Source organism: Lutra lutra, chromosome 8, assembly GCF_902655055.1.
Source record: "Lutra lutra chromosome 8, mLutLut1.2, whole genome shotgun sequence".
In the NCBI taxonomy this organism is placed as follows: domain Eukaryota; kingdom Metazoa; phylum Chordata; class Mammalia; order Carnivora; family Mustelidae; genus Lutra; species Lutra lutra.
In genome coordinates, this window is record NC_062285.1 from 64,285,755 (window position 1) to 64,299,608 (window position 13,854).

The 13,854-nt window shown below is 35.1% G+C and overlaps 1 protein-coding gene across 1 annotated transcript in view; it reads left to right on the forward strand.

The window, feature by feature from the left end:
• ADAMTS20 (ADAM metallopeptidase with thrombospondin type 1 motif 20) overlaps positions 1-13,854 on the forward strand; it is a 195,495-nt gene that overhangs the window by 53,080 nt on the left and 128,561 nt on the right. The window contains 3 exon segments of the mRNA XM_047742257.1: positions 523-606; positions 1,121-1,245; positions 2,815-2,855. Of these exon segments, the coding sequence (XP_047598213.1) occupies positions 523-606; positions 1,121-1,245; positions 2,815-2,855 (250 nt within the window).

Here is a 13,854-nt window from a genome sequence, read left to right on the forward strand (position 1 = left end):
ATACTGGTTCTCAAAGTCAGAACCACATTGGAATCATTAAAAAAATACTGGGGAAATTTAAAAGATAATTGATGCCGAGGTCTCAACCCCAGAGATTCTGATTTAATTTATCAGAGATGTGGCCTGGGTGCCTGGGTTTGTGGAAAGGTCCATAGGAGATTCTGACGCACAGCTAAATCAGAATAGATGTTCTAGGACTGGTTTCAGTTTATATTTGAGAAGAAATAACTCATTTAGGCACCTAATCCTACACTTTTTAATTAAAGTGTATATAATTAACAGTTAAAAAGAGTGATATAATTAACAGTTACTACATCAAAATTTACATTTACAACATCTAAAGGACTGTCTTAGAAAATCCTAGACATATGTAATAAGACTTTAACACTAAGATAGAACATATTCTCTTACAACACAACATTATATTAATAATTAAGTGCAATTCTATTAAGAACTAGAAATGAACTCTGATGCTGCTTAACATTCTACAATGCAGATAATCCTACATTTTTTTCCTTGCAGGTTGCAGCAATCTACAAGGACTCAAGTATTGGAAATCTTATCAACATAGTAATTGTAAAATTAGTTGTAATTCATAATGAACAGGTAAGAAGCAGACCTGAAGTTAGTAATTTTAATTGTAGTAAGCTCCTAGTCCATATATAGATCACAAAATTGTTATTAGAAATGAGATAATTCTGAAATTTACATTTAAAAACTTGATTTGAAAAGGAGTGAGATTCTTTTTATATTGTGATGGAAATAAAAAGAAAGGCAATAATAAAAACAACTTAAAAACCTAAGGTTTAAAAACAATGAGGTTATTCCCTTTTATAATCCTGTCATTGAAGAAATTAAAATACAGTTTTTTTTTAGAAGTTTTTTGATCTTTAGTATTGGATGGTTACATTGAAAATGTCTCACTAGACCTCCTTTCGATCATGTTTTAAGTATCGCTAAAATGTTTTTGAATAAATATGAGGGAGAAATGCCACTTCACTTGCTTCTGAAAATGCTGTTTGATAAATTGCAAGGAAGCTGCCAAGCTTGGAGAGAAAGAAAGGCTGTGGATATTTTAATGTAATATTGAATTGCTCTTTTTTTTTTTTTTTTTGTATAGGAAGGACCAGTCATAAGTTACAATGCAGCTACCACATTGCGTAACTTCTGTTTGTGGCAACAAACTCAGAATGTTCTTGATGATGCTCACCCTTCTCACCATGACACTGCTGTTCTTATCACTAGGTACAATTTTAGAAATAACCCTTCCTACTGTAGTTGTTTACCCTTTCTCTCCTGCATGATCACTGATACTTCTTGTTAACTTAATTCTTTATTGATAATACACTGTGGTGTTCTATGAGAACTTGTACTGGAAAAGATACTATTGTATGAAAACATTTTTCTTTCAGGCTAGAACGCTAGTTGATTCCTTAGGAAATTAGCAATGTTAAGTTGCTGAGTAATGGATCGACCCAAACAAAATAATTTCCTTATTTAGTGACAGAATTATGAAAAATAAGTGCAAAGGAACATAATTATGGAACTGGATATAAGTTATGTTCATTCCCCACTTGATATTTCAATCACTTGGAAAGAAGAGCTTTGAATGTAATTGGTTGTCCACTTTTGACTTCTTGTACTTTAAAAAAAAAAATCTGTGTTTTGATGTTCAATCCATGTCTTAATTTACATTTACAAGGGTCTTTCTCAACCTGCTTAAGCAGAACAACTCCTGCTATTATAAAATGATTGTCCATTTTACAAGCACCACTATATATTGTTAATTCATCCCTTTGCTTCAGCAACACTGATGGCTACCAGGATATTTAGATCTTAGGATTGGTTGGTTGACAAAAGGAAATAATTCTTCCACTTAGGGGTCAGACTCTGAATTCTCTGCTTTCTAGAACTCTGAAGTGAAACACTTAGTCCATGTAAAATAGCTGTAAAACTTCAGAGCTGAAGCAGAATTGACATAATTTTTTTTTTCAAAGATTTTATTTATTTGACAGAGAGAGATCACAAGTAGGTAGATAGGCAGGCAGAGAGAGAGAGAGGAGAAAGCAGGCTCCCTGCCAAGCAGAGAGCCCGATGCGGGACTCGATCCCAGGACCCTGAGATCATGACCTGAGCTGAAGTCAGAGGCTCAACCCACTTAGCCATCCAGGTGCCCCAGAATTGACATAATTTTATACACCTTATTATATCATCAGTCCACGGTTCTTACCTGGATTGTAAGTAGAGGCCAAGCAACAAAGACTGAAGATAATGAATTAAAGATGGGAGGTAGACAAAGGAGGCTGGAAGAGGGATACCGTAAAGAAAGACAAGAGAACTGTCAAATTGAATGTTTAGGGACCAAGTAATGCAGAAGAAAAAAAGAAATAAGTAATTTGGTAGTATATGAGAACATTATCTGTGGTGGAGAATAATAGCTGAAGCTTATAATGATGTTGAAACATCTAGAAAAGCATAAACTATATTACACATACAGCATAAGTAAAGGCAGAGGTGAAAAAGAGTTGAAGCTTTAACCACATTCAACAATGTTTCTAAACACTTAGAAAGTTTATTGTTGAACGTGGTTAAAGCTTCAACTCTTTTCAGCAGTCCCCTTTATAAAACACCTATTGCTTATTGGTATATACAAATGGTGTGTTATCCTAGGTTTAAAATTATTGAGAGCTTAATAAGGTCTAGATTCAGAAATGAGTTTGTGGTAATAATCACATCACAGATCAAGCTTCTTTATCTTTGTTTTGACTTGTAAAAATATTTTTCTGAAAATGCTTCAAAATTTTTTGTTTTAAGGGAAGACATTTGTGGAGCTAGAGAGAAATGTGACACATTGGGTAAGTTACTTTGCAAATTAAATATAACTTATAGAGGTGCCTGGGTGACACAGTTGCTTAAACATTTGACTTTTGGTTTTGGCTCAGGTTGTGATCTCAGGGTCGTGAGATAGAGCCTTCCAGCCAGCTCCGCGCTCAGCACAGATGGAGTCTGCTTAAAACTTTCTCTGCCCCTCCCCCCAGCTAGTGTGTTCTTTCTCTCTCAAAGAAATCTTTAATATATAATTTACTGAATTGTTTAAAATGTTTATTTTCCTTTTACATTGTAATTATTTTGATTGTCTTGATTAATGATTGTCATTATTAGCTTTTGCTTCAATACATTTTAAAAGAATAAGAACTGTGCCAATTACTAGATACACATAAACTATATGCAGATTTAAGGCAAAATGATAAAATGAATAGCCATAAATCCACTACCACAGTTAAGAACCAAAACTTAATATAGTCATATGACCTTTGCTAAGTCCTTATTCTCTCCCTTTGCATGTCTCCAAGAGGTAGCCAATAACATGAATTTTATATGTTCCAGTTCCTTTCATCCATATTGAAAAATAGTTCTATATATCTGTGTGTTCATAAAAGAAACTGATGTTGCTTCTTTTTGAGCGTTGTAGTTATAGTTCATGGAATTTCACTCCTATATATATATTCATCTTCAGTTTACATATCTATATGCTATTAGTGGATATTTAGGCCTATTCTAGGTTTTCATAATGAACTTCTCTTTAAAATCTAGGGTACAGGGGCACCTGGGTGGCTCAGTGGGTTAAAGCCTCTGCCCTCAGCTCAGGTCATGATCCCAGGGACCTGGGATTGAGTCCTGACATCGGGCTCTCTGCTCAGTGGGGAGCCTGCTTCCTCCTCTCTCTCTGCCTGCTTCTCTGCCTACTTGTATCTCTGTCTGTCAAAAAAAAAAAAAATCTAGGGTACATTCCTGCAATTGAAATTGTTATGTCATTAAATTTGCTGATGCTCAACTTTGGCATATCTTAAAGTGCTTGTACCAATTTACATCTTTATTAATAATGTATAAATATTCCTTTTGATTTTGTCCTTCTCAACACAAGGTATCTTCAGATTTATCATTTTTGCCAATCTAAATGTAATGTATTTCATCACAGTAGCAATTTTCAGTTCCATGATTATTAATGAGTTTGAACATCTTTTCATATCTGCTGGCCATTTATATTTCCTTTGTTCTGAAGAATGAAAGAGATAGGACCTATTTTTCCACTATGGTATTTGTCATTTTCTTATTGCTTTTAACTTTTTAATTTTTAATTTTTTTTGTCCAAGTTTTCATTTAAATTACAGTTAACATACAGTGTAATATTAGTTGCAGGTGTAGAATTTAGTGATATAATAATTTCGTACATCACCCAGTGCTCATCACAGCAAGTGAGCAAGTGCCCTCCTTAATCCCTATCAGCTGTTTAACCCAGCCCAGCCCACCTTCCACCTCCTCTCTGCTAACCATCAGTTTGCTTTCTATAGTTAAAAATCTGTTTCTTGGTTTTGCTCCCCCCTGCCCCATGATTATTTGTTTTGTTTCTTAAATTCCACATGTGAGTGAGATACTATGGTATTTGTCTTGCTCTGATTTATTTTGTCTAGCACAATACCCTCTACCTCCATCCATGTCGTTGCAAATGGCAAGATTTCATTCTTTTTTATTCCATTACCTGTATACACACACACACACACACACACACACACACACACACACCACAACTTTTTTATCCACTCATTATTCGAAGGACATTTGGGCTCTTTCCATAATTTGGCTATTATAGATAATGCTCCTATAGATATTGGGGTACATGTATCCCTTTGAATTTGTATTTTCGTTTCCCTTGGGTAAATACTTAGTAGGGCAATTGTTGGATCCTAGGGTAGTTCTATTTTTAACTTTTTGAGGAACTTCCATACTATTCTTTAGAGTGGCTGTACCAGCTTGCATTCCCACCAACAGTGCAAATGTGTTCCCCTTTATTTGTGTTCTTGCCAATACCTGTTGTTTCCTGTGTTAATTTTAGCCATTCTGATAGGTGTGAGGTGATATCTCATTGTAGTTCTGATTAGAAGAATCTTAAATAAATCTAACCTTATACCTAGAGGAGCTAGAAAAGCAATGAACCATAGAGTTAATAGAAGAAAGTAAATACTTAGAATAAATGATACAGAAACAAAAAAACAATAGAACAGATCAGTGAAACCAGGAGCTGTTTCTTTGAAAATATTAGTAAAATTGATAAAGTCCTAGCAAGACTTATCAAAAAGGACACAAATAAATCACAAACGGGAGAGGAGAAATAACACCACTACAGAAATACAGTAAGAAGATATTATGAAAAGCCATATACCGATAAATTGGACTATCTTACTGCTTTTTAGATATTATTTATAACTTCATGATACTAAACCCATTTTGGTTTCTACATATTGCAAATACCTTTCAATAATTTGTTGCTTAGTTTCATTCTGTGTGAAATTGTATAAAAGAACTGAATTTATAATTATAGGCTAGCAATTTCACATTTTAAGAATCCTTCTGTAACTCAAATTCTAAACATATCCTGTTCTTAAACATTTAAAAACTTGTCCTTTCACCTTTAAACTTCTAAGCCATTTTGGATAAAACTAGATAAGTATCTAGTTTTGTTCCTTTTCTATTTTGATAACCAGTTTCCTCAGACCATACATTGAAAGTTCACCTCCTTAACTTAGAATCTGCAGTGTCATAAAAAATTTATATTTGTAGGACAGTCTGCAAATCATTCCTCCATTCCATTAGACAATTACTTTCCTAGTTAGCCCATGTACTAAGTCTACACTACCAGTTGACCTTGAACAACACGCTTACAGCTGCATAAGTCAAATTATACATAGATTATACATAGATTCATACATAGATTTTCCCCCCTCAGTACAGTATTATAAATTATGATTTTTCTTAACATTTTCTTCAGCTTTATTGTAAGAATACTATATATAATATATACATAAAATGGTTAGTAATTCTTTTGTCATTCTGGTCAGCAGTAGGCCATTAGTAGTTAAAGTTTTGGGAGGCAAAAATTATATGCAGATTTTTTACTGCACAGGGTTGGTGTCCCTAATTCCCATGTTCAAGAGTCCATTGTATTTTAATATTTATAGCCCTATAATAAATCCTACTAATTGGTAGAGTGTATAACTTATTTTTCTCAAGAGTATTTTGGCTATTCTTAGACTATTGTTCTTTTAGATCAGCATTTCAATTCCTTATAAAACAATTTTCTCTCAATTTATGTAGGTCTTTTTCAATGTCTTTCAGTAACACATGTTTTCTTTTAGGCCAGTCATACACAAATTTTGTTACTTTTTTATTGTAAATGGCATAGAATATTGATTGATAGAAATGCAATAGACTGTTTTGTTTATTTTAATTCCAGACACCTGATTCATCACTCAAAACCTCATAATTTATCTATTTTTTTCAATGTGGACAATTATTATCATTTGAATTATGGCAGTTATCCTTCCTTTCAATCCTTTTTTTCTTATAGCAAGTCAAAAACCTCTGTAAAATGTTGAAGAGATGATAGTAGTCTTTTCCCTTCGATTTTAAAGGGAATGCTTATAAAGTTACACCATTAAGAATACCTGCCATGATACTTTATATCGAAAACCCAAACGACTCCACCCCCAAACTATTAGAACTCATACAGCAATTCAGTAATGTGGCAGGATACAAAGTCAATGTACAGAAATCAGTTGCTTTCTTATACATTAACAATGAAAACACTGAAAGGGAAATGAGAGAATCGATTCCATTTACTATAGCACCAAGAACCATAAGATACCTGGGAATAAACCTAACCAAAGAGGTAAAGGATCTGTACTCGAGGAACTAGAGAATACTCATGAAAGAAATTGGAGAAGACACAAAAAGATGGAAGACCATTACATGCTCATGGATCGGAAGAATAAACATTGTTAAAATGTCTATACTACCTAGAGCAATCTATACTTTTAATGCCATTCCAATCAAAATTCCACCGGTATTTTTAAAGAGCTGGAGCAAACAATCCTAAAATTTGTATGGAATCAGAAGAGACCCTGAATTGCTAAGAAAATGTTGAAAAAGAAAAAACTGGTGGCATCACATTGCCTGATTTCAAGTTTTACTACAAAGCTGTGATCACCAAGACAGCATGATACTGGCATAAAAACAGACACATAGACAGACCAGTGGAACAGAGTAGAGAGCACGGATATTGACCCTCAACTCTGTGGTCAAATAATCTTCGACAAAGCAGGAAAAAATATACAGTGGAAAAAAGTCTCTTCAATAAGTGGTGCTGGGAAAATTGGACAGCTATATGTAGAAGAATGAAACTCGACCATTCTCTTACACCATACACAAAGATAAACTCAAAATAGATAAAAGACCTCAACATGAGGCAGGAATCCATCAGAGTCATAGAGGAGAACATAGACAGTAACCTCTTCAATATCAGCCACAGCAACTTCTTTCAAGATATGTCTCCAAAGGCAAAAGAAACAAAAGCAAAAATGAATTTTTGGGACTTCATCAAGATCAAAAGCTTCTGCACAGCAAAGGAATCAGTCAACAAAACAAAGAGGCAACCCACGGAATGGGAGAAGATATTTGCAAATGACAGTACAAAAGGCTGATATCCAGGATATATAAAGAACTTCTCAAACTCAACACACACAAAACAGATAATCATGTCAAAAAATGGGCAGAAGACATGAACAAACAGTTCTCCAATGAAGACATACAAATGGCTATCAGACACATGAAAAAATGTTCATCATCACTAGCCATCAGGGAGATTCAAATCAAAACCACATTGAGATACCACCTTACACCAGTTAGAATCGCCAAAATTAGCAAGACAAGAAACAATGTGTGTTGGAGAGGATGTGGGGAAAGGGGAACCCTCTTACACTGTTGGTGGGAATGCAAGTTGGTGCAACCACTTTGGAGAACAGTGTGGAGATTCCTTAAGAAACTAAAAATAGAGTTTCCCTATGACCCTGCAACTGCACTACTGGATATTTACCCCAAAGATACAGATGTAGTGAAAAGAAGGGCCATCTGTACCCCAATGTTCATAGCAGCAATGGCCACGGTTGCCAAACTGTGGAAAGAACCAAGGCGCCCTTCAACAGACGAATGGGTAAGGAAGATATGGCCCATATACACTATGGAGTATTATGCCTCCATCAGAAAGGATGAATACCCAACTTTTGTAGCAACATGGATGGGACTGGAAGAGATTATGCTGAGTGAAATAAGTCAAGCAGAGAGAGTCAATTATCATATGGTTTCACTTATTTGTGGAGCATAACAAATAGCATGGAGGACAAGGGGAGTTAGAGAGGAGAAGGGAGTTGAGGGAAATTGGAGGGGAAGATGAACCATGAGAGACCATGAACTCTGAAAAACAATCTGAGGGTTTCGAAGGGGTCGGGGGTGGGAAATTGGGAGGGCCTGGTAGTGGGTATTATGGAGGGCACGTATTGCATGGAGCACTGGGTATGGTGCATAAACAATGAATTCTGGTACACTGAAAAGAAATTAAAAAAATAAAAATTTTAAAAATATGCAAAAAAATAAAGGTAAATATGCTATTCTACATCTTAATCATTGTGTACAATTTTGGTAAACCCTTTTTGCACCACATGTTCTTTTCATAGTGAAAGCCTGTTTTTTTTTTTCTTTTTTGTATGTCTAAGCAGAATTTTGAAAGAATATCAAATACAATACTTATGACAAGAAAAAAAAATATCTGCCATAGGTTCTTGGCAGAAAATTTAATACTAGTTTTTGAGCCCTAAAAAAAATGCTGCTTTTTTTAAATTGAGGTATAAATGTCATACAATATTAGTTTTAGTTGTACACTATAGAGATTCAATATTTGTTATGAAATGCTCACTATATAGTTACTATACATCACCATAGTTATTACAGTTTTATTGAGTTTATTCCATATGCTGTACTTCACATTTCTGTGACTTATTTTATAAATGGAAGCTTGTACCTTTTAATGCCTTTCACCTATTTCACCCATCCCCTACCCCTAACCTTCATGGGCAACTACCAGGTTGTTCTCTGTATTTATCAGATTGGTTGGTTGATTTATTTTATAGGTTCCACATATAGGTAAAATCAAATGGTATTTGTATTTCTCTGACTTAGTTAACATAAATATACTCTAGATTCATCTGTGTTGTCACAAATGACAAGATTTCATTCTTCATGATCAAGTAATGTTCCATTGTATAGTTACATACCATATCTTTATCCATTCGTCTATCAGTGGTCTTAGCAATCAGATTGTTTCCACATCTTGGTTATTGTGAACATAGGAATGCATATATCTTTTCAAATTAGTGTTTTTGTTTTCAGGTAAATACCCCAAAGTGGAATTGCTGGATCACATGATATTTCTATTTTTAGTTTTTGGAGGGAAGCCTTCCATACTGTCTTCCATAGTGGCTGCACCAATTTACATTATCGCCGACAGTGTATAAGTGTTCCCTTTTCTCTACATCTTTGCCAATACTTGTTTCTTGTCTTTTTGATATTAGCCATTTCTGACTAGTGTGAGGTAATATCTCATTGTGGTTTGATTTGCATTTCCCTGATGATTAGTGATGCTGAGTATCTTTTCATGTGTCTGGACATTTGTATGTTGTCTTTGGAAAAATGTCTATTCAGGTCCTTTGCCCATTCTTTTTTTTTTTTTTTTTTTTTTGAGTTTTTAATTTTTTATTTTTTCAGCATAACAGTATTCATTATTTTGCACCACACCCAGTGCTCCATGCAATCCGTGCCCTCTACAATACCCACCACCTGGTGCCCCCAACCTCCCACCCCCCACCCCTTCAAAATTCTCAGATCGTTTTTCAGAGTCCATAGTCTCTCATGTTCACCTCCCCTTCCAATTTCCCTCAACTCCCTTCTCCTCTCCATCTCCCCTTGTCCTCCATGCTATTTGTTATGCTCCACAAATAAGTGAAACCATATGATAATTGACTCTCTCTGCTTGACTTATTTCACTCAGCATAATCTCTTCCAGTCCCGTCCATGTTGCTACAAAACTTGGGTATTCATCCTTTCTTTTTTCTTTTTTTTTTTTTTTTTTACAGCTTTATAAACATATATTTTTATCCCCAGGGGTACAGGTCTGCGAATCGCCAGGTTTACACACTTCACAGCATACTACTACTACTACTACTACTACCTTTGCCCATTCTTAATTGGACTGTTGTTTTGTTTGTAGGTGTTTGTTTATTTATTTATGGGAGTTTTAAAAAAAATATTTTGGATATTAACCCCTTACTGATTCCATGTATCATTTGCAAATATCTTCTCCCATTCAGTAGGTTGCCTTTTCATTTTATTCATGGTGCTTTCACTAGGCAAAAGCTTTGTAGTTTTGATGTAGCCCCAGTTGTTTTTGCTTTTCTTGTCCTTGCCTAAGGAGACAGAGCCAAAAAAATAATGGACTGACTGATATTCCAGAATTTACTGCTTTTAAGAGTTTTATAGCTTCAGGTCTTAAGCTTAGTTCTTTGTTCCATTTTGAGGTTGTATATATGGTGTGTGAAAGTGGTGCCGTTTCATTCTTTTGCGTGTAGCTGACCAGTTTTCCCAACAGCATTTATAGAAGAGACTCTCTTTCCCCGTTTTGTATTCTTGCCTTATTTTGTTAAAGATTTGCCATAAAAGTGTGGGTTTACTTCAGAGCTCTACTGCTCCTTTGATCTATGTGTCTGTTTTTGTGCCACTACCATACTGTTTTGAATACTGTAGTTTTGGAGTAGAGTTTGAAATCTGGGAGTGTGATACCTTCAGCCTTTTTTTTTTCCCCCCTCAAGACTGCTTTGGCTATTTGGGGTCTTTTGTGGTTTCATACAAATCTTAGGATTATCCTAGTTCTGTGAAAAATATTGATGTTTTGATAGGCATTGCATCGAATCTGTAGATTGTTTTGGGTAGAATGGATATCTTAGCAATATTAATTTTGTCAAATCATGAGCATAGTATATGTTTCCATTTGTGTCATCTTCAATTTTTTTCATTGGTGCTTTATAGTTTTCAGAATACAGGTTTACTTGTTAAATTTCACCTCTTGGTTAAATGTATTTCTAGGTATTTTATTTTTCTTAAAATTGTAGATGGGATCATTTTCTCAATTTCTCTGCTACTCTGTTAGTGTATAGAAACACAGTAGATTTCTAGATGTTAATTTTGTATTCCACAACATTATCAAATTCAGTTAGTCTAATACATTTTGGCAGAGTCTTTAGGGTTTTCTGTGTATAACACCATGCCATCTTCAAATAGCGGCACTTTTATTTTTTTCCTTACAGTTTGGATGCCTTTTAGTTCTTGAAATGACTGAGTGCTGTGGCTAGGAATTCTAGTACTGTGTTGAATAAAAGTGGACATCCTTGTCTTCTTCCTGATCTTACAGGAAAACCTTTCAGTTTTTCACCATTAAATGTAATATTAGCTGTGGATTTGTCATATGTGGCATATTTGAACTTAATGCAGTTTGTTCCCTGTATATCCATTTGTTGAGTTTCTGTCATCAGTACATGTTGAATTTTGCCAAATGATTTTCTGCATGTATCGAGTTGATTTTCATCCTTTATTTTATTAAGATCAGATTGATTTGTTGATACTGAGCCATCTTTACATCTCTGGGAAAAAATTCCACTTGTGGTAAATGATCCTTTTAATATATTGTTAAATTTGGTTTGCTAATATTTTGTGGAGGATTTTTCCATCTATATTCATCAGGGATATTGGCCTGTAATTTATTTTTGTGGTGTCTTTGGTTTTGGTATTAGGGTAATTGTGGTCTCATAGAATGTACTTGGAAGTGTTCCTTCTTCTTCAATTTGTTCAGAATAGTTTGATAACTTTAAATTATTTGATAATTTCATCTGTGAAGCCATCTGGTCCTGGTCTTCTGTTTGGGAGTTTTTTGATTACTTATTTTTTTTTAAAGATTTATTTATTTATTTGATAGACAGAGATCACAAGTAGGCAGAGAGGCAAGCAGAGAGATAGAGGAGGAAACAGGCTCCCTGCTGAGCAGAGAGCCCGATGCGGGGCTCGATCCCAGGACCCTGGGATCATGACCTGAGCCGAAGGCAGAGGCTTTAACCCACTGAGCCACCCAGGCACCCCTGATTACTTATTTTAATCATGGTAATTGGCTATTCAAATTTTCTATTTCTTCCTGATTCAGTCTTGGTGGGTTTGTTTCTAGGGATTTATACCTTTCATGTAGGTTATCGAGTTTATGGATTATAATCTTTTTGTGGTAATCTCTACAAGTCATTTGTGTATCTGTGGTATTGGTTGTAGCCTCTTTTGAATTTCTGATTCAGTCCTCTTTTTTTCTAACTGAGTCTGGCTAAAGGTTTATGAAATTTGTCTTTTCAAAGAACCAGCTCTTGGTTTCATTAACCTTTCCTATTTTTCTGTCTCTATTTCATTTATTTTCAGTCTGATTTTTATTTTATACCTTATAACTTTGGGTTTTGTTCTTTACTAGTTTTTTAGGTATAAGATTGGATAGTTTGACTTTTTTTCTTTTTTTCATAAGGTGATAGGTCTGAATTGCTATGAACCTCTGTTTTAGAACTGCTTTTGCTATGTCCCAAAGAATTTCGACCATTGTGTTTTCATTTTTCTCCATGTATTTTTTACTTTGATTTTTATTTCTTTGGCCTGTTGATTTTTTTGGTTGGTTAGTAGTGTGTTGATTAGCCTCCACTTTTATGTGTTTTCTTTTTAAAGATTTTATTTATTTATTCATGAAAGACTGTGAGAGAAGCAGAGGCAGAGGGAGAAGCAGGTTCCCAGGACTCAAGCTCAGGACCCTGGAATCAGGACCTGAGCTGAAAGCAGGTGCTTAACTGACTGAACTGCCCATCTGCCCCCATTTTTATGTTTTCTCCCAGATTTTTTTCTTGTAATTTAGTTCAGTAGTTCATACCATTATGCTGAGAAAGGATGCTTGATTATGACTTCAGGCTCCCTAAGTTTGTTAAGACTTGTTTTGTGCCTTAGCATATGACATATCCTGCAGAATGTGCCATGTGCACTTGAAAAGAATGTGTATTCTGGTTTTGGATGTAATGTTCTGTGTATATCTGTTAGGTCCATCTGCTCTAATGTACCATTGAAAGCTGCTTTTACTGGTGTTTTGTCTGATCAGTCCATTGATGTAAGTAGTGTGTTGAAGTCTCCTATTAACGAATTACTGTCAGTTTCTCACTCTAGGTCTGTTAATATTTACATTATGCATTAGGTGTTTCCATGTTGGGTGCACAGATATTTACAAATATTATATCCTTTTGTTAGATCAACCCCTTTATCATTATGTAATACTCTTCTTTGTCTTTTATTAGTCTTTGTTCTATTTAAATTCAGTGAGCCAATTTATAGTACATCATTAGTTTCAGATGTAGTACTCAATAATTTATCAGTTGCATATACACATCCAGTGCTCACACCTCATGTGCCCTCTCCTTAATGTCCATCACCCAATTACCCTATTCCCCACCCAACTCCCCTACAGCAACCCTCAGTTTGTTTCCTGTACTTAAGAATCTCTCATGGTTTTTCTCCCTCTCTGATGGCTTCCCATTCAGTTAGGCCTTGTCTTTTTTCTTTCTTTCTTTCTTTTTTTAAATAAACATATAATGTATTTTTATCCCCAGGGGTACAAGTCTGTGAATCGCCAGGTTTACACACCTCACAGCACTCACCATAGCACATACCCTCCCCAGTGTCCGTAACCCCACCCCCCTCTCCCGACCCCCCTCGCCCCCAGCAACCCTCAGTTTGTTTTATGAGATTAAGAGTCACTTATGGTTTGTCTCCCTCCTGATCCCATCTTGTTTCATTTATTCTTCTCCTACCCCCGTAACCCCCCATGTTGCATCTCCACTTCCTCAT